This window comes from Mesoplodon densirostris, chromosome 17, assembly GCF_025265405.1.
Source record: "Mesoplodon densirostris isolate mMesDen1 chromosome 17, mMesDen1 primary haplotype, whole genome shotgun sequence".
In the NCBI taxonomy this organism is placed as follows: Eukaryota; Metazoa; Chordata; class Mammalia; order Artiodactyla; family Ziphiidae; genus Mesoplodon; species Mesoplodon densirostris.
This window is the reverse complement of record NC_082677.1, coordinates 8,493,516-8,515,478: the sequence shown is the minus strand read 5'-3', so window position 1 is coordinate 8,515,478 and position 21,963 is coordinate 8,493,516. Positions and strand designations below refer to the sequence as shown.

The following is a 21,963-nucleotide window of genomic DNA, read 5'->3' as shown; positions in this document are numbered from 1 at the left end:
ATTCTTCAAACGTGAGGATGATGATGATGATTAGGATCACGATGAAAATTGTGGTAAAATAAACATAAAGTTTCCCATCTTAACCATTTTTACGTGTACAGTTCAGTGGCATGAAGCACATTCACACTGTTGTGAAACCGTCACCACCAACCACACCCTATTTTTGTGACTTTTAATGGTAGATGACACTTCCCCCCAGGTATAATCCCGGGTTTCCTGGGATGTGGGAGCACAGGAGGGAGGCATGATTCCTTGGAGTTTACCTTGGCTGTCATGTACATGAGGTTATTTAGCACCAGGGATGTAGCTTCCGGGGAGCCCCAGCCATTGCCTTTCAGCCCCTGAGAAGCCGTCCCCTCTCCTTCCCGGTCCTTGACGTCGTCCTCTGGGCTGCTGGGACTCGACCCTGGGAGGAGCAGCCTGCTATCCACCAGCTCGATGTTGTGCAGCCAGGGCAGCAGGTAGGTGAGCATGATCTGACGCCCGTTCGGGTGCGTCGTGGGAAACCGCTGGCTGACCTCTAGAGGGAAGAGCAGTGACCGAGAGCCATGTCATCTCATCGAACTAAACCGCAAGATGAACAGCAACTGACAGATCCGACAGAGCCCTCCGTTTACAAAGCGTTTTCATATACAGCAGCTCCCCAAGGCCATACAATCTTACAGCTGAGGCTTGGCCTCAAGCCCCTCACTTCTCAGCAGGTGCTCCGTGGAGGACAGTGAGAGCCCGGCGGGGAGAGCACAGGCTTGGTGGGATGGGATGGGAGACCTCCTGGATTCACATCCACTGCTAGTGGGAGAGGTACGTTAGGGTGGACAAAACAGGGGACTTGGAATCAAAAGGACATGTGACCAGATCCCAGTTCCTCCACCTATTAGCTGCATGAGACTCTGGGATAGTTATTTAACCTCTCTGTTCCTCAGTTTCCTCATCTGTAAAATGGGGCCCAGCAGGTCCTGCCTTGGGCAATTATGAGGATGAAAAGATACCATCATAATGTGTATAATATACTCAGCACAGCACCTGTCATCTAGCGGGCTCTTAATAAACAGCAGTTACGATTACTATAACAATGACTTACCTTTCAACTATGCCTATATTTTACAAAGTGCCTTGCATGAACCATTAGCTGTTAAAAAGTGAAATGCAAACTTCCAGGAAGAACAAACCCAGTGTGTGGACTCATGTCCGTGGTGTCTACTTGTAAACTGCCAACTACGTGGCAAGCGTGCTTTCAATGCCACACTTTGTTTTATGAAATAAGGAGTCAAAAGGGTAAAACTATATGACCAGCCCAGTCATCTCACCATTACTTCCTCTGATAGCATTTTTACATTGTTTCACTGCCAGCAGCATTTAATTTTACAATCTGAATAAGCTTTCTATAGAAATAAAAGCACAGCTTTATGTATATGCTGCAAGTTCTAAGTCATCTCCTATTTCTAATATTTATGGAAGAAACTGTTTTATCCTAAGGGAAATTAGAAAGCTTGGCCTGATGCATTTGCTATCATCCAGCGAGGCATGTAATCTCATTTAGAGAGCTCATGCCTGCTACACAATAGAACAACATGGATGCCAGGAATTATACCGAGATAATCCACCGCATCCCTGAAACAGTAGCTTTAATTGATTTGGCCCTTTTCCTGAAATTAAAATGACAATTTTTTATTTTGAAGAATAAGAATATACTTAATGCTGTGCACAATAATGTTATGCTGTTATATTTCACACAGGTCAAAATTTCAAAATTTACTTAATTTCTAAACTTACATGAATGTGATGACTGATATCATGGATTTTTATGACACAAAACATTTATTGGAACTTTGAAGAGAAATAAACCTTTCCAATCAGAGGGACAACTGCTTTAAGAATACCCGTCGTCTTTCAACAGCGGTATAAAAATCTACGTAGCAATAATCACCTTTTAACATATTACTCATCTGCGTAAAATAAGTTTATATTTATAGCTTTATAGTTATAAAATTTACAAATAATTTGCTTATTTATGTTTATTTTATCTTGTCTGTTAGACATAAGGTCCAAGGGGGTGGGGAGGTCTGTCTGTGGTATCCCAGGCACCTGGATCAGGGCCTGGATTTTTAGAGATGTTTTAAAGGGAAAAGAGAAAAAAAAAAAATGCCACGGCACACGAACAACCCCTCATTCACCTCTTTAGAAACAAATTAAATAAACTGTGAGACAATGTCAGTGGGATCCCGTATACATTTTCTGGCTTTTGGGAGAGACCTGAACAACTGGCCTGGCTACGTACAAGGAATTAAGTCATCTGAAATTACAGGCAGTAAAAATCTCACCATAGGGTTTTTAATGGTAAAGGCAGTATAAACAAAAGCGAGGAATCTATTAAAAACTCCTTATTTTTCCATGTTATTTTTAACAACTTATTCCTCGTAAATCAAAATGGCCAAAAGGTCAGTTCTTGACAGAAATTTAGCTTGAACTTGCAACTCATTACATGAGCTTCTTTTCTTATTAAATTTGCTGGACTGTTTATCTTCTCTCTCCCAAATTGTCAGTCTCTCCCTCTTTACAGGCTTCTCCCTCTCAGCCAAGAAACAAGCTCGAGTCTCGCTCATCCTCTGACTCTGCATCCTACTATAGCCCCATCCTCTCTTTTTTTTTTGCTTCTTTTTAGCCAAGCCCCTGAGATCTGGCTTCTGCTGCTACTTCTCCATGGAAACTACTGACAGTTAGCAATGAATTGTGAAATCCATAGGGTAATCTTTAGACCTCATCTCCTGGGAGCTATAGGATTGTGGACTGCTCCACTCCGTCTTCCTAAGTCCTGTCTTCTCTAGGTTTCCATAAAACACACCTTCTAGGTGCTCTCCTTCTATAAACATGCCTCCTTTCCCTCTCTGCTCCCTCGTCCTTCCTTGGCCTGGTCCTTAAAAGTTGGGGGTCCAGGTTCTTTCTTTCACTCTGTACGCTCTCCATTCAGGACCTCATTCATTCCCATGGTTCTGACCCCTCTGGTCTTCCATAAGTCTCTACCGCTGGCCTTCCCTTGACCCTGGTCTGTCTATACTCAGGATGTCCAACAGATGCCTACACTCAATAACCCAAACCGAGCTCATGATCTCTGCCTTGGCCTGACCCTCCTCTTCTCCCTGAATCGGCTCTCCAGGTGGGGTTGCCACCACCCATTTCCCAGATATGGCACTAGGCACTCCCTTCTGTGCACTCTGCCCAGTAGCTCTTGACTCTGGTCTCTCCCCTCTGCTCTCACGGGGCTGTCTGAGTTCAGGTCCTCTTCATTTCCTCCGTGGACTACCGTCATCATTTCTCAACTGGTCTCTTCTCTCTAGATTGGATGTTCTCTAATCCATTCACCACACTGCAGTCAGTCTTTCTAAAATGCACTCTGATCTCGTCCCCTCTCTTCTTGTTTGAAACAGATGAGTGGCTTTCAAAACCCAAGCGGCTTGCTTGGATGCCCTTCCTGTTCACAGGCTTCTGAGGGGTTTCAAGGAGCACGTATGTGGTCACTGGCCTACAAACTCCTTAGGGTACAATACAAGGCCTTCCAAGATGGACTTCTGCCTCTCTGCCTGTCTGTGACCATCTCAAACTTTCCCCCTTCCCTGCATGTTGTAGTAGCCAAACTGACTACTATATAATCTCTCAAATGCATCATTGTATTTTATACCTCTAAGCCAATGCATATGATATTTCCTTGGCCAGTAATGCCTGTCTGCTTGCCAACTGCAATGTCAACTATTTATCTGCTTTGCAAATTTCTACTCTTCTTTCAAATTGCAGCTCAAGGCATCAACTTCTCTGGGAAGTCTTTTCTGATATTCCTGGCCCAGTAACTGATTACTCCCTGATCCTCCATCTCATACAGAGAATGTGCTTTTTAAAAATGGTACTTGCTACACTCCCTGATCTTCCATCTCATACAGAGAATGTGCTTTTTAAACACTGTATCATAATCATATGATTGCACAGCTTTCTTTATTACTAGACAATGAAACTTTGATGGGAGAGGCTGTTTAATTCACCTCGGTATTCCTAGGATCCAATCACAGTGCCTGGCATACAGGTGGCACTCAAATCTTGGTTGAAGTGAATAAAAATAAATTTTAATTTTCCAAGAAGAAAATCAATTTATCAAAAAGGTTTTCCTTGAGTCCTTCCACTGTTTCAGGCACAATGCAAGGATGTGACTATGTCTGTCTCAGATAAATGGATTTTCCAAAACATGATTCACAAAGATTACTCGTAAAGGCGTGCCCCGATTCAAACTCTCAACAACTGATACATGTAGCATTCAAGCTACTGATACATGTAACATTCAAGCTACAAAATACCATCATCACCACCACCAAAAAACAACTTACAGCAATTATTTGTATTAGAAGTTATACCACCCATATTTATACCTACACTATTTTAGATACACTGTTTTAAAGATACTCTAGAATTTACTTTTATATGTAACTGAACTTAGCCCAGAGTAATTTTGAGCTACAAATTTAGCATCAATAATTTTGATTCTAAATTACACTAGAATTTAAAAAGTAAGAAAACTTAGAGCAGAAATGATCACACATGTCACGACTGACTATCACATGGTACCTGAGAAGAGAGGGAGAGTGAGCTCGGGGTACATCCTGGCCAGTTCGCACGACAAGAGGGCTAGTGACAGGCTGTACAGGGGCGGCAACGGGCCGTGTGTTCCATAGAGAATACTTCCAGGTCTTTGTTCAGCTACTTTCTTCGAGTACACAAAAAGCTTTGCTTCAAGGATCTATAAAGAAGTAGTAGGAAAGTAATAAACAGTATGAAAAAACATTGGCTAGCTATCTCAGGAGTATTTATATTGAATAAAGTTTTGTAATAAAAACTAATGAATGAATATTTTAATGTTGTATTAAAGGTAAAGCATCAGCTGCTTCCTATGTTTACAGAAGATTATGTAATTGTTTTCTCACTCATCATATCCACCGGTGATATGCAGAAATAAATAAATACATATCAATAAATAGCAATCCAGTAGATCAACTACCATTTCTATTTTTTGTGCTCGAGGATGGAAATGTCAACATAGTCAATGATACGTGCCTGCATAAGCTGCATGGAGATTTCATAAATCTCTCTGTTGGTGTCAGAAGCCTTGAATAGAACAAGGTTTAACAATGTCACTATGTCAAAGGGATAGTTCCTAAAAAAAAACATAAACAGCATAGTTTATGAGACAGCCTGGCTAGTAATCTTGATAAATCATTACCTCTCAAAATTCTAGATGGCACACTGACCTCGGTCACACTTACTAATGACATTCCCAAGCCCATGTGGCCATTCCCCCACCCCCCTCATTCTTTTAATGTTTATTAGCAGGTGAAGGGAAATAGCTCTATTATGGGTTAAAATTGAATATAGTCACACCAGGATAAATGAACACAAAAGTCTATCTACTGCAAACACATTTCAATGAAAACCAAATACAAGAGGAAAAGAAGAAGACAATATGTCTAAATTTCTCAACAGCTCACCGACTTACTATTTTCATTCAATCTATCTAAATTTATTAAACACCAAACATCTATCAGAAACAACTGCAAAGTACAGATGATACTAAGTTAGTAAGGCTGGTGCCCTCCCCTAAGGAAGGCTTACAGTTTAGCTAGGGAGACAAACTATACAGTCTAGTTATGATGAGTTATGATGGGATTATCCACAGCATGATACAGAATCCCAACAAGGGACACCTCCATCAGACTTGGGTTAGAGGAGGCTTTCTGAAGGAGGAAATAAGTAAACTAAGCCCTGAAGTGCCAAGAGACATGGTAATTGTTAGCAAGGCCATGGAAGGGGTAGCATGGGGCAGAGAGAACACCATTTTGAAAGGTTATATATGAAAATACCTCTCCCCCGTTACACAGAATTTTAAACATAAATGTAATTATACTACCTACATGTATTGTTTGGGGATTCGCTTTTTCACTGGACAGTGAGGCCAGTCTTTCTAGTAGCTGGACTGTGTTCCATAGTATGGATGTACCATAAATAACCACTCTTGTAGTGGATGCTGTGGTGTGCCACCTAGTTCCCCCTTCAGGACTGAGGCACTCAATCTCCCACCATGGTGTTGCAGGCTGATACCTTTGGCTGAATACCCCTCTGGGAATTGCCTAGGCCAAAGTCATGCCTACTCCCCAGGAGCACCCCTGGGGGATTGGCTGAGGGTTCTTTCCTCTGCCCAGTCCTGTTTCCCTCACTTCCCCACAGATGTTGATCTCAAGGGTATTCCCTAATAAATTTCCTGGACTCAAATCTCCACCTCAGAGTCTTGCTTCCTGGGGAAGCCAAACTTTGACATGTGTTGACGGACATTTAAAGGTTATTTTCATTTTTTTCACTATGATAATACCACAAACACCAAATGTGCAAGTATTTCTTTAGAACAGATTTCTAGAAGAGGTCATGCAGGGTCAAAGGGCACATTAAAATTCTGGTAGATACTGCTATATTGCCCTCCAAAGTGGCTTTACCAATTAGCACTCCCAAATGATTGCTTTTCTAGAACTTTAAGTGAGCAAAAATGCATGAGGTTGATGTGTTAGGTGAGAAATTGGGCAAAGCCCCCAAATAATGGTGGTGAGGATGATGATAAACAATGGATAACATTTATGTTATGATGTGCTTGCTTTGTGCTAGTTATTGTACCAAGTCCTTTATCTAGATTTGTTATTTAATATTCACAACAAGCTTGTGAGGCTTAAAGAAGTTAAGTACTTGCCAAAGGTTAGGGAGAAGTAGTGGAGCCTAGATTCCATCCTGGATTTGTATGACTCCAAAGAATTCAAACACTTATCCACAGTGCTATCAGCCTCTTGGACACCTCACAATAGATCATTTCATGGCCAGTCTAATTTGGAATTCTTACAAACTGCAGTATCTGGAAACAGACCTTTCTGACTGTGAAAATAGAAAGGTAACTTTCTTCTGAGCCCCACAGTAGCAGAGACATCTTACCTACATTGCTGTCTCTGACACTGGGATTTAATACATATGTTTTTAATATAAATAAACACTGGAAACTACTAAGGATCACTGGGGATTTAAAGGCAGTAGAAGGGTAGACAAAGCCTCCCTCTTAGGCAGGGCTATGCACTTGACCAAGTAATTAGGGAATTCAATTAGCTGCTTAAGACTGAGCTACAGAGTTTAAGGGGAACAAAATTGAAAGAAATAACACAGACACAGAAAATGAAAGAAATCCAGAGAAGGAAAAAATTAGAAAGCTCTCAAATGAGTACAAGAGCATAAATAAAACATCTGTACTTAGATGTTTAAAATAGGCTTAGAAACCAAATCTCACATTTTCCAGTATTTAATTATTCAACGTAGGCAGTGGAAGGGTAAAAGAAATAAAGACAGCTGTGCTCATACAGAATAAAAATAAAATGGTAAAATATATGAAAGGTAAATATGGTTCAGAAAGTAAACAAGAAATGAAACTGTTTTTTCAATCTGAAAGAGAGGAGATTTTGAAGAATTTGAGAAATACCCACTAGCTCTGGCTTACTTAGAACTAAATGACGAAGCTCAGAATAAATTTATGCTAAAGAGAAGCAGATTTTACCAGCTGATATGATTACCTCATAGCTCTTTGCCTCCAACAGCTGTTGAAAAATAATCGTGTTTACAGGGTGCTGACTATGTGCTAGACGTTAGGTCAAGAGATTGGTTTTATTTAATTCTTACCCTAACCCTATTATCCCTCCTATTTCACAAATGAGTAAGCATGTGTAGTAACTTGTTCAAGAGCACACAGCTTAATGAGAGGCGGAGCTAGAAGTCAAACTCCAGACAGTCTGTTTCCAGAGCCCAAATTCCCAAACTCTGTGCTGTCCTGAAATTCTCCAGCTGAGTGACACAACCAAATGAGGCTCGACATCACCAGTTAGGGAGTACGACTGAGATTCATGAATCATAAGCTTCCCTTGTCTTCCTTGGCAATACATGGATGCTATTCCCTTAAGAAATGTGGGCCATTTACTTTTAAGGATTCAAGTTTGCAGTGCCTGATTCAAATTAAGGTTAAGGCAAGGCAGACATGCAAAGAACAATGAAAACAAAAACCACCTCCAAAAATAAACCCAACAAAATTCTTTAAAAATTAAAACGTTGATCTTGCATATAATTCTAAGACATCTATTAACTATATTCTAGTAGTATGTTACAGAGTAAGAGTAAAAACAATGGCATTCTTAAGTATTTAATTAAATGTGAAGAGAATTCTGGTGAGTTAAGCTAGTGATTGGAAGCGGTCTATACTTTTAATATGGAGCATATTATTTACCTTGATTTATAACCTTGGAAAGCCATTGAATCTCTCTCAATTTCCCTATCTCTTCCAAACTGATATAACTTGGAGTTGAGGGGAAAATTAATAAGAACACACATAGAACCCAAACAGTTATTTGAACTAATGCTGCCTGACAGGTGAGCTATTTTCTTTTGTGCTAAATTATAGTACTGAGCTGCATTTAATAGATTTTAATCAAATATGAAACGTACCTTATGAAAAATGCTTCAAAACTAATATTATTAGTTCTACCATCACTTTCTACTTTTATACTCGCTTCCCCTGGTCCTATTCACATTCCACTCTGACTTCCAAATCTCTCAGCCTCACCAGAGTCAGATCATAGTTATAGTTACAGTTATAGTTTTGACTGGAGACCAGCAAGTTCACAACACACGCACGTACACACACACACACACACAGAGTCATTTATAGAAATAAACTAAAAAGAAAAATGCAGAGAACCATTTTTTCCCATTATCACAGCTGTTGAATATAAGGATTGATACATTAACTATGTAAAAATTGCTTTAGTTCTAAAACTAAAGGTAGAAAATTTTAATCCACAAGAGCATTTTTTAAATGTTAAATCTTTTAGGTATTTTAAGGTCAGTTATAAGTGGTTCCTTAATAAATGAGTCTGCTTATAAACTGTCATATTCCTACAAAAATAAATACAGAGTATGATCATTCTCATTTGACAAGGAAGAGGTAATTCTTTTCTTTACAGGAAGAATTCTTCACTTTAGGGTATGTCTTGTTGCAGGAGTTACTGCACAGATACCTTGTTTGAGGAATTTAAAATATGATCCAGTTTATGTATGATTGTTTAGGAACAGATTATTTCATAAGTTATTTAGGTGTTTTTTAGAAGCAAACTTGCAGAAAACAAAGTCTAAAGCACCAGAATTGCTTTTGAAAAAAGTACTGAAAACTGAAGTGCGAGGACTGCGCAAACAAATCTGGAGGCTTATCCAGACTACACAGACTGAGAACTTATGGGAAAAGAGGGCAACTTTAAGCCACAGCTGAAACGTTAAATTCTGAATGTGCCCTGTGGTGAGAAACGACCACCATCTGTGGTCACATGTTGGCTACTGTCTTGGCACTGAGGTTGCAGCCATGGCATTGCCTGGCCCTCTGACCTTCCCTCTGAACAGATGAGTGTTGTGAAATAAGCTGATAGGCGATATGTGTTTCAGAAACCAAAATATTTTAGGATGCTATCTTAAAAAATCTACTCTAAACATAGAGGGCTTTATATCCTCATGTTTTTGTGACTGAGATATTATTGGAATTGAGACTATATTGCTAAAGTCATAAAACATTTATTTGTGCTCCCTAAAAAAAACACCTAGATTTATCCAGAGGAATGCAGTGTGATATTTTATGAGAGGGCCATGCAACGAAATTTATTTTTAGAATGTTGAAATACCTGAAAATAAAACAACACTCCAGAGAAAGAGACTCCTATAAAAAATGTTATTTTGGTAATATCCAATAGGATAAATAAATTACTTAGTATTGCTAACACCAAGAAATAAACCAATAGGGCTTCCCTGGTGGCGCAGTGGTTGAGAGTCCGCCTGCCGATGCAGGAGACATGGGTTCGTGCCCCGGTCCGGGAAGATCCCACATGCCACGGAGCGGCTGGGCCCATGAGCCATGGCCGCTGGGCCTGCACGTCCGGAGCCTGTGCTCCGCAACGGGAGAGGCCACAACAGTGAGAGGCCCGTGTACCGCAAAAAAAAAAAAAAAAAGAAAAAAAAAGAAATAAACCAATGGATAATCAGACAGTTTAGATTATGTTCATCTGATATGACTTTTATGGAAATTAACGTATATATATAATAAAAATTTTACTACTAAGATTATGGAAAATGAAAGCTTTAGACATGAAATGTTATCTACTATCTTTATAAAAGAAAGAAAAATATTAAAGAGAAACTTGCCTCTTTAAAAAGCATGTTAGTTTTAGGTTGACTGAAAGTAGATGTCTTCTAAAATACTGTTCTTATTAATTTAGAACCATAACAGGTTGGAATTCACAACTAATTTACATTTATTCCCTTCACCCTGTAGCTCAAGATAGCTATTTAAAATGCAATATTTAATTAAAAGGGACAGTCAACAGCCTATATCAGTCCTTTCAAAAATAAACTTGATGACATAAATAACAGCAAGATCCTTTTTGACCCACCTCCTAGAGAAATGGAAAAATAAATAAATAAATAAACAAATGGGACCTAATGAAACTTCAAAGCTTTTGCACAGCAAAGGAAACCATAAACAAGATGAAAAGACAACCCTCAGAATGGGAGAAAATATTTGCAAATGAAGCAACTGAAAAAGGATTAATCTCCAAAATTTACAAGCAGCTCAATATAAAAAAAAACCCAGTCCAAAAATGCGCAGAGAACCTAAAGAGACATTTCTCCAGAGAAGATATACAGATTGCCAACAAACACATGAAAGGATGCTCAATATCACTAATCATTAGAGAAATGCAAATCAAAACTACAGATGAGGTATCACCTCACATCAGTCGGAATGGCCATCATCAAAAAATCTACAAACAATCAATGCTGGAGAGGGTGTGGAGAAAAGGGAACCCTCTTGCACTGTTGGTGGGAATGTAAATTGATACAGCCACTATGGAGAACAGTATGGAGGTTCCTTAAAAAACTAAAAATAGAACTACCATACGACCCAGCAATCCCACTACTGGGCATATACCCTGAGAAAACCATAATTCAAAAAGAGTCATGTACCACAATGTTTATTGCAGCTCTATTTACAATAGCAGGACATGGAAGCAACCTAAGTGTCCATCGACAGATGAATGGATAAAGAAGATGTGGCACATATACACAATGGAATATTACTCGGCCATAAAAAGAAACGAAATTGAGTTATTTGTAGTGAGGTGGATGGACGTATAGTCTATCATACAGAGTGAAGTAAGTCAAAAAGAGAAAAACAAATACCGTATGCTAACACATATATATGGAATCTAAAAAGGAAAAAAAAGGTTCTGAAGAACCTAGGGGCAGGACAGGAATAAAGATGCAGAAGTAGAGAATGGACTTGAGGAGACGGGGAGGGGGAAGTGTAAGCTGGAATGAAATGAGAGAGTGGCATGGACATATATACACTACCAAATGTAAAATAGCTAGCTAGTGGGAAGCAGCTGCATAGCACAGGGAGATCAGCTCGGTGCTTTGTGACCACCTAGAGGGGTGGGATAGGGAGGGTGGGAGGGAGGGAGACGCAAGAGGGAGGAGATATGGGGATATATGTATTTGTATAGCTGATTCACTTTGTTATAAAGCAGAAACTAACACACCATTGTAAAGCAATTATACTCCATAAAGATGTTAAAAAAATAAAATAAAATAAATTTGAGCTGCCTTCTCTCGATTTCTAATACATGATAAGCTCTTTCTTGGGAATAGCTTTTGCAATGTGGGGAGGCTTCATTAACCCTTTTGTCTTAGTTATGAAACAATTTCTTTCAATAAATTATAGAACTGAAATACTCCACTGAATGACTAATTTACACAGCTAGGGCACTGGTTTTAAAAGTGTAAGCCATGGAATCCCAGGAGACACATTTTCCTTTCTTTTTTTCTTTTCTCAAGGTTTGGGCAAGAGAAAGTTAACATTTTTAGGTTGCTTCCCGAGTTTAGTCTGGTCTCAAAATGGCTGAAGTGCTTACAGTTCACACCTATCACAAACATTTCTAGAAATTCCTTTCAGGTATCTTTACCATTTTCAAATCCTGCTCTAATACTTCATGATACATTTCCAGGCAATTAAAAAAAAATTTCCAGGCTATAACTACAAACCATTCTCCTAGTAGAATGAAAAATCAATGTAGCTGTAGACTTAGAGGGAATAGGCTATCTGCTGGGGAAAGATAGGCCATCTTGTATTTCCTTAGAATTTACTCTGTTCAAATATTTGCAAAAACAGTCAGCTCTCAATTATTCATACGATGAAGAGTAACCTTAATTGCACTCGCCAGTGCCCGGTACCTTCCACTTAAAGAATTCATACCTGCTTCCACACACAGTTGCTATAGCTTTGAAGCAGCCGGAGGCGAGTTGGTAGGAACCAGTGTAGCATCGGTCAATTGCCCAGTTGAAAAGATTTATTTGGTCAGGATTTAGTTCCAACAGCAAGACAACAACTTCGCAGCCAAGTTGATGAACCTGAACACACGGAGGAAAGCAATCATTCACGCTTAATGAAAGATTATTCCAGGGAAAGACACAAAATCAAGCTTAGCGAATATAAATTGTGTAAAAGGAAAGCGAACACTCAACATTTATCTTGATTAGTTTTTATTCCAGGAATTCCTCTTTAAGAGGATGCAATGTTGCAACTGAAAACTGAAATGTATAAACTAAATTTGACTCAGTGTAAATCTGTCATATAGGCTCCACTCATTCTCGATTTTTAACTCTGAAAAGGTGATAAAGACTTCATTGGCAATGTTTCTTTTTTGTATTTAAAATATTTTTGAAAAATACATGTATTTGGTTAAAAAATTTTAAATATATAAAAGGATAGCCTTCATGAATGCAGAGTCTTTTAAGGAAAAAGATCAGAGGGAATATGTTCGTGAGGCTTGATTACTAAATATACGGTATACAGCTTAGCTGGCAACCTTTTAAAAAGAAATACAATACCAATAAGCTCTTTTTAATCAGAGACTTTCATATGAAAAGATTATCATACTAGATAGAATTAATAGGATCATTAACTGATGATTCTTGAAGCTACTGTTAAATACTGTATGGTCACATTTGTCCAGGACAAGCCTGGTGTCCGGAGGCTATATTCCCCTCAGAAAGTAACATTTTCCTGCCTCTTCCTGAAGTTGTCCATTCTCCTGCCAGTAGCAACAAGGTGGACAAGGAAAGATTATGCCTTGTTTGTTCTTATATTATAGGGTATGGGCCCAGATGGGAGCTATATTCTTTTCCTTTCTTTTTTTTTTTTTGCTTTTTTTTTAAACGAAAAAACTTTATTGTGTACCAAAATTACCATTTTTTAAAATTAATTTTTATTGGAGTATAGTTGGGGAGCTATATTCTAATTGGATGGTCAAATATCATCAACCTAGTTTCCCACGGGCTTAAGTACTTAGAAGCAGATAAAAGCTGGTGATACTACTGCAAAGGACTTAAAAATAACATCTCATTAAAAACTTAGTTCAAGTTGAAAGAAAATCAGTAAGTTTTTATTGTGCTTTAGAAACGTTATAAAATGTAGATAGTATATAATTCACAAGTAAATGGTGAGTTATGTTAACTAAACACACTAGTGTGAATACTAGAAGAAACCAGATCACCAGCACCACTGAAGCCTGCTTTGTGTATTCTCTTCATCACTAGCCTCTCTTCCTCAAAAGTAACCACTATCTGGATTTCTACCACCATTGGTTAGTTTGAGCTGTTTTGAACTCTGTGTAAATAGAATTATATAGTATATAATTTTGTGTCTTTCTTTCACTCAACTTACGTTTAAAAGTCATCAACATTTATTAGTTTCCATTATTGTATAGTATTCTAATTTATGATTGCTCCACAATTTATTCATTCTACTACTGATGAACATCTGGGTTGTTTCCAGCTTTTGACTTCATAATACTGCTTTGAATATTTCTATACATGTCTTACATTGCACATACTGGATAACCTCTTTTGTAGATTGCTTGTTTAAGTCTCTTGCTCACTTTTCTATGAGTGTCTTTACCTTATTTATTTGTAGAGGTCCATTATATATTCTAGATAAGGACTCTGTTGGCTTTATGTTGCAAATATCTTTTTTTACTCTACAGCTAGCCTGTTTACACTCTTAATTGTGTCTTTTGGTGAACAGAAGTTATTAATTAGTCTCCCCTTATGGTTAGTAATTTTTGCATCCTATTTAATAAATCTTTCCCTAACCCCAGGGATTAAAATAGCCTCCTGTTTTATTTTCTAGAAACTTCAGTTTTTCGCATTCACATTTAGATCTACAAACTATTTCTTTTTTTTTTTCAGTGTTTATTTTATATTGGAGTATAGTTGATTAACAATGTTGTGTTAGTTTCAGGTGTACAGCAGGGTGATTCAGTTATACATATTCATGTATCTATTCTTTTTCAAATTCTTTTCCCGTGTAGGTTATTACAGAGCATTGAGCAGAGTTCCCTGTGCTATACTGTAGGTCCTTGTTGGTTATGCATTTTAAATATAGCAGTATGTACATGTCAATCCCAAACTCCCAATCTATCCCTCACCCCCCATAACCATAAATTCGTTCTCTAAGTCTATGAGTCTGTTTCTGTATAAACTATTTCTTCTTTTTCACTCGTGATATCTTATTTTTTCTTTTCTAAAACATTGGCTAGGATCTTTAGTATAATGTTGATAGAAGTAATGAAAATGGGCTTCCTTGGTCATTCTAATCTCAGAGAACACTTTCAATATTCACAATTTAGTGTGATGTTTACTACTGGGTTTTTTTTTTAAGACACCCTTTATCAAACTAAGAAAGTTCTTTTTTATTCTTAGTTTCATTAGTTTCTCTCATGAATGAATGTAGAATTTTATTAAATGCTTTTTCTGCATCTATTGAAATGATTAGATGATATTTCCTTCTTGTGACTTTAATATAATTAATATACAAATGAATTGAAGGACATTTGAATATTAAACCAATCTTGTAGTTCTTGAATAATCCCAACTTGATCATGATGAATCATCTTTTTAATATATCACTGAATTCAATTTTCTAATATTTTGTTTAAAGTTTCTATATCTATGTTCATGAATGAATTTGCCTTTTAACTATCTTTCTTGTTAAATTCTTGTCAGGTTTTAGTATGAAGGTTATGTGAGTCTCGTAAAACATGTTGAGATATGTTTCCTCTTGATCTGTTTTCTCTTTGAGGATTTGCATGAAATCAATGCAATCTGTTCCTTAAATGTTGAATTAATCCATAAAGCCATCTGGTCCTAAAGTTTTCTTTGTGGGAAGACTTTCAATTATAGATTACATTTCTTTGTTACTTATATGACTATTCTGATTTTCTTTTCTTCTTGTGCTGTGTTTTTCTAGGAATTTGTCTATTTTATCTAAATTTTGAAGTTTATTGGCACAAAGATGTTCATATGTTCTCTTATTTTTAATATCTGTAGCATCTGTAGTAATGTCCCCTTACATTTCTGAGGTTGGTGACATACACCTTCTCTCTCTTAATCAGACTTGCCATGGATATACTAATTTTATTAGTCTTTTAACAAATTCAACTTTTGGCTTAAATGATCACTTCCAGTAATTTTTTCTCTTTAATTAGTTTCTGCTCTTATCTCTATTATTTCTTCAATGTATTTTTTTGAGTTTGATATGCTATTCTTTTTCTAACTTCTTGAAATGGATGCATAGGTCATCAGCCTTTTTTCTTTCCAATATATGCCCTTAAGGCCATATTCTAAGCAAGGTTTTATTTAAAACCCACAAGTTTAGTATGTAGTGGTTTCATTATTCTTCAGTTAAAAATATTTTTCAGTTTCTATTTTTATTTATTCTTTGACTCATTGGTTATCTGGAAGAGCATTTTTTAATTATCTTTTTTATTATTGATTACTGGCTTAATGCCACTGTGATCAGAGAACAGAGTCTGTATCTTTCAATCATCTGAACTTTGTGGAGACTTGCCTTATGGCCTAGTTTATAGTCAATTTTGGTAAATGTTACTGTGTTTTTTATCCTGATGCATCATAGTGTAATGTGAACAACACATAAGCCTACAGTTCTGTGGCTGATGTGTGAAGAGACTGTGCTGTGAACAATGCTTAGACAGGTCAGTAACCCAACTGAGGCAGGATAACCAAGACATTTAAAAACAATGTATTTTTGGCTAGTACTTACTCGTAAATCTTGACAAGCCAGAATGTTGTCAAGCCACTTATACAGGTAGCCATCTGGGGAAAGGCCCACATTGTCAAACACTGGGCCACAGCACAACACTGCTGACATTGCCTGATGACAAAACAGAACACAACCTGGGATGACTGAATGGTACACAACTGACTTTAAAACACATACTACTAGATTTATAAATGATGAGGGTCTTTTTTTTAAAAAATAAATTTATTTATTTATTTTTATTTTTGGCTGCATTGGGTCCTTGCTGCTGCGCGCAGGGCCTCTCTAGCCGTGGCAAGCAGGGGCCACCCTTCACTGTGGTGCACTGGCCTCACACTGCAGTGGCCTCTCCTGCTGCGGAGCATGAGCTCCAGGCATGTGGGCCTCAGCAGTTGTGGCACGCGGGCTCGGTAGTTGTGGTTTGCGGGCTCTAGAGCACAGGCTCAGCAGCTGTGGCAGAGGGGCCCAGCTGCTCCGTGGCATGTGGGATCTTCCTGGACCAGGGCTTGAACCCTTGTCCCCTGCATTGGCAGGAGGACTCTCAACCACTGTGCCACCAGGGAAGTCCTGATGAGGGTCTTTTAAAGCAGTTATTTCCATAAGATTTTAAAGTATTCCTTAGTAGATTCAATAAAAAATACCAGATTCCCAATTTTGTCTCTTTTTATAAGAGTTAAAACCCATAAATTGAACTTTGTAGACATATAATTTTATAATAAATCTTTATAATGAAAGGCTGAGATATTCAAGACAAAATGACCATTTCACAGGACTTAAACTTACCATCAGTGACTTCAAGTGAATGAATTCTGCTTATGATAAATATAGTTTTCAAATTTTGTGTTGATGACAAATATTTAACTAATATACTGAACCGACAAACTTGACAAATATTTGACTGATGCACTAAATTGGCAAACTATGAAAAATGTAGAAATAAATAATTGTGATTCTTAATCAAAGATAAAGAAAATGAAGAATATGAACTTTAGTTCCTTTGAGGTGGGGAGAAAGCAAGAGAAGGGAAGAGAAGGGAAGATCTTGATTCACTTTGTAATCCGTAGGTCCAAATGATTATCAGGGCCATGGCTTATATTAGCTCCATAAAGTCAAAAGTCAACTTGACAGTTAGCAACTCCTGGTATATATGACTAAGACAATATATAGTTAGTTTTCTAAAGGAAATTAAACTGTAAGGAATAATGGTTCTGGAAATGTTGAACAGTCCTAGAATTGTAGAAACTTATTTCTGGGAGTCTTCTAGGATAGGAGGAGACTAAAAAGGGAATATATATATTTTAAGTTGGAAGTTAATTGGCAAGGCAGTTACTTAAAGGGTAAATAAGCAAAAACTATGGTTTTCATATAGTAGAAACCTTTTATCTAGTGGGATCTTGGAAAAGTTTTGCATTTTGAAATTGTGAACACAATCGGAATATTTACATGTTTATACATAGCTATCTATTTAGTTTATGTATGGATATTTTAGAATTTATAGAGTTAGCTTATGTATTTATATACGTGTATATATTTGGGTTTTTTTGCATGTGTGCTTATATTTTATCATGTCATATTATATTATTTATTTTAATCTTATTTAAGGCATGGTTGTTTAAGGAAAGAGACCATCTATCTGACAAAAGTCATTCATGAGTCAAAGGTGACCTACCTTTAATGCACAATACTGGTATCTTGTAATCTGATGATTTCTATCACTATAACGATCCAGAGGAGTGAACATAATGCTGAAGGGTCCTGCCCACTGGCTAAATAGAATGAAAAGATGGTGCCTCAGGCTTTGCTGGGGGAAGAGAAATCTTCGGTGGTGAACTAGAGAGAAAACAGAGCTAAGAGTCTACTAGACTGAAAAATACAGTGAATACAGTTTACGTTGCTATTATGCATGATTCTTAAGTTTTGGGGAAAGGAGTAATTTCGTTTTCTAACTAAAGTTTTCTTTACGTAATGAAATATGTATTTAAAAAGTCAAGCTTAATTTTCTTTCCTCTCCTCACGCTTCAGTCAACAGCACCTTGTCTCAGAGCAGAAAGTAGAGATAGAAAATGGACTCACAGACACTGTTTTCTAAGCATTATCTAGAAAAACTGCAACACCTTCCACTCGGCTGCTGATTACATATAAAACGTTCTCTTGACTGCTGCTGCGTCTTTAGGAAGAACTGTGAAATACAACGGATAGACTGTCTATTTCAAACAAACATTCTTTAACTGAAGAAGGTAAATCTTAATTTAGGGTCATCAAAAATGAGGAGGATTGGTAAGAATGTTTTACAACATCATAATGTTAAATCATAATGAAAAAGCAGAAACAGATGAGCTGCAGCTTTTTGTAATTATGTCAAAAAATTTTAATTCCAGCCATTAATTTTTATACCAAACTGACCAGCTATTTTTATTCTCTATGCTTCTATTATATGAAAATGTTTCAGACCCATTTGTTCTATGACAAAAATCCCAATAATATAATTTCTTAAGCTATATAGAATTCTATATAATGTGTTGACTGGACAGAGTCAAGAGCAGGAATATTGCTGAGATTATATGTTCACAGATTAGCACAGTGAGAATGAAAAACTAGAGCCTTTGTGAACTTTCCCTCTGAATTACTTCCTTTCTATGGAAATCATACAGATTCATTTTCAGGTGGGAACCAAAACAAAGAACAGAAATAATGACGAGCACAAAGCCAAAGTTAATTTCTACCGTTGCCCTTCCAACTCTGTGCTGCATACCCACGATCTGTTCCAAGGATTTCCAAACAAACAGACGATCCCATCCCAGACCTGCAAACAGGTCAGTAGGTTTAAAGAGGAAAGCACAGTCATGAGGAACACAAGTGATATTTCAAGCACAAAAGGTGATTTGCAGTGATGCATCACTGTACCTGGAACGCGCTGAATCAAGTTAGCAACCATGGCACTAAAATGTGCCCGGATGTCTTTAAGAATTTCCACTTCTTTATCATTTTCAGCTTCTAGGAGCATGCGGGTCAGGTCCACGTACTCTAAGAACAAAGCTCCAAGGGCTAAAGTATCCCGTTCTAGGGCTCCATTGGTGCTGGAATAAAAGGAAATTAAACTTTTAGACGATTAGTCTTGATGTCAAAGTAGTACATGCTTCATGGAAAATAAGATTCACTGTCAGAACTCGCACACTAAATTTGTCCTTGACGTATATGCAGTGTCAACAGAATATTAAAAAAACAAGGTTTTTTGGACTTTTCTAAGTAAAAGTTAAAGGTAATATATATATATATATATATATATTTTAAAAGACAGAATGAAAAAAAGAGAGGCAAAAACATCAGTTTGGTGAGGAAAGATCAACTCAGTAGAATTTCCACCTTACCTGTCACTTATTACACCAGCATCAGCCAGAAGTTCAAAAATTCGAAGTAGCTGTAGCCTTAACAAGTCTCGCCGTTCTCGGCGTTTTTTGTTCTGTGCAGAAAGAGGTAGTACCACTTATAAACATGGGCACAATAATGTTAACTGTGCTTTAAAGGAAGGTGTAATCTAGTCATTTTCAATTTTCTAAACACAAAGGACAGAAAGTATTTTTCTTTCTTCCTAATCCTTAGAGAAAACGCTTGCTATCACAGGCTATAAGAGAAACAGATCACAAGTGGGCCAATAAATATCTGTAACTTGGAAATGTTGAGAGTCAACAAGTCTCAGTTCCTAGAGGCCTCCAGCAGCTGCTGAAAAACTAAAGCATCAGAAAGAAGTGGCAAAGGACAGTGGACACTAACAGTCCCACCAGTTCTGGTCATAGAGGTAACACTGTTCTTACTTAAATTGCCAAACTTCTGCTACTTCTTGTATCTTATCTAGTACATGGGAAGCCTCTTTTTTAGTCTTATTCTATTTTATTTAGTTTTTTATCCTGCTACATTCTAAGTTTATCCTTTTCAGAGTTCACTTCAGGGAAGATAATGTTGAGGAAAGTGCTTTATATACCAGATGAAACAAATAACGTTCTTGGCTATTCAACCCCTTATAAAAAAAAAGCAAACTAACTAAAACCCCCAATTCAATCTTAACTCAAACCTCTTACAAAAGAATATAATATCTTAACATACATATGACTATTTAGGTTGCTTTTCTTTCATAAGTTTAGGACTTAAAATCTTTTAAAATCAGAACCAGATTATACTAAATACTCAAATCTCAAAAATTAATGAAAATAACAAAAGTTAAAATAGTAAGATTCATTGTTAAAAGCATGTTGGTATGTTTGTATTCTTTAGGGGAAACCACTGGGTATGGTTTAAATTCACACTACTGTCCAAATAAACCAAGGCATTAATTATTATTTTTTAATAGATCTTTATTTGAGTATAATTGCTTCACAATACTGTTAGTTTCTGTTGTACAACAAAGTGAATCAGCCACATGCATACACGTCCCCATATCCCCTCCCTCTTGAGCCTCCCTCCCACCCTCCCTATCCCACCCCTCTAGGTCATCACAAAGCACCGAGCTGATCTCCCTGTGCTATGCTGCTGCTTCCCACCAGCCAACTATTTTACATTCTGTAGTGTATATATGTCGATGCTACTCTCACTTCGCCCCAGCTTCGCCCTCCCACCCCATGTCCTCAAATCCATTCTTTATGTCTACGTCTTTATTCCTGCCAAGGCATTAATTATATAAATTCAAAATCTTACCTCTGGTCTTCGTTCCAGAGCCTCTTTCATTAATGGATGAAGTTCTTCCACCAATTCTCTATGAATGAAAAAGGTGAGTATTTAGAATTCATTATTGTTGACACCAAATTTGTCACAAAATATAGCCATTCAATCCCAAATCATCTGCTTTTTAAACTTCGCTTCTGACATCAAAATCTCCTCTGGCCTTTCCATTTCTGTATCATGTGGTGAAATGGAAATTGCCATTGGCTTGTACTTTGTATTATCAGTCTTAACTCCAATGCTACGTATATAATTTGGGCTCAATACATATTTGTTGACTTGATTTTGATTTAATGTTCCAGAGAGTCTATGGCAAAAATCCCTACCTGAACAACTAAACCAACAATATTTTGTAAGTGCTTACTAAATTGAAAGCACTTTCCCACAGGCTGAGGGACTGAAGAGAAATAAAATTGATTCCCTAAACAGAAGAAATTTTCAGTCTAATTGGAGCAAAAGAAACAGGTGTAGTAACTATGGCACTACCTTTGGGATCTGTGCTCAGAGGACTGTTGATTTTAAAATAAAGTCTTTTTGGAATTTCAGAGATAAATTCCTTTATTTGAGCTACATGATAAATGCAAATTATGGCAACCACTTTAATAGTGAGGTTCTCATCAAAACCTTTTCTCTTGTGTAGTAAAACTAAAAAATTTTATCAGATTAATCCATGTCTGATAGTACATGTGTATACTTCATCTGTCCCCATTTTCTCCAATTCTCAGCTTTATACCTGGTAATCTAACCAGCTGTCATCTTTAGGAACTGACTTCTGAATTGCTTTGTCAAAACAGACAAAATTAGGGGATCTAGCCTGTGGCTAGGTATTTCATCTATAGTCTGCTCCGTGTCTGAAAATCTTGTATTTTCTGGTAGAATATTTTGTGCTATTAGACATCACCCTCCAGGGAAATCCAAGGACACGAAGGCAAAAACTCTATGGCATTCTGTACTGAAGAACAGAAATCCTGTATTCCATTGCA

The 21,963-nt window shown here is 37.3% G+C and overlaps 1 protein-coding gene across 1 annotated transcript in view; it reads right to left on the bottom strand.

Moving 5' to 3' along the window:
* The window catches only part of FRY (FRY microtubule binding protein), a 323,927-nt gene that overhangs the window by 72,617 nt on the left and 229,347 nt on the right, over positions 1-21,963 (bottom strand). Inside the window, exons 24-32 of the mRNA XM_060079899.1 lie at positions 20,957-21,014; positions 19,636-19,727; positions 19,172-19,344; positions 17,937-18,097; positions 16,271-16,381; positions 12,404-12,558; positions 5,095-5,194; positions 4,609-4,780; positions 264-520 (exon numbers count right to left, since the gene is read on the bottom strand). Of these exons, the coding sequence (XP_059935882.1) occupies positions 264-520; positions 4,609-4,780; positions 5,095-5,194; positions 12,404-12,558; positions 16,271-16,381; positions 17,937-18,097; positions 19,172-19,344; positions 19,636-19,727; positions 20,957-21,014 (1,279 nt within the window). The remainder of the gene's footprint in view (positions 1-263; positions 521-4,608; positions 4,781-5,094; positions 5,195-12,403; positions 12,559-16,270; positions 16,382-17,936; positions 18,098-19,171; positions 19,345-19,635; positions 19,728-20,956; positions 21,015-21,963) is intronic.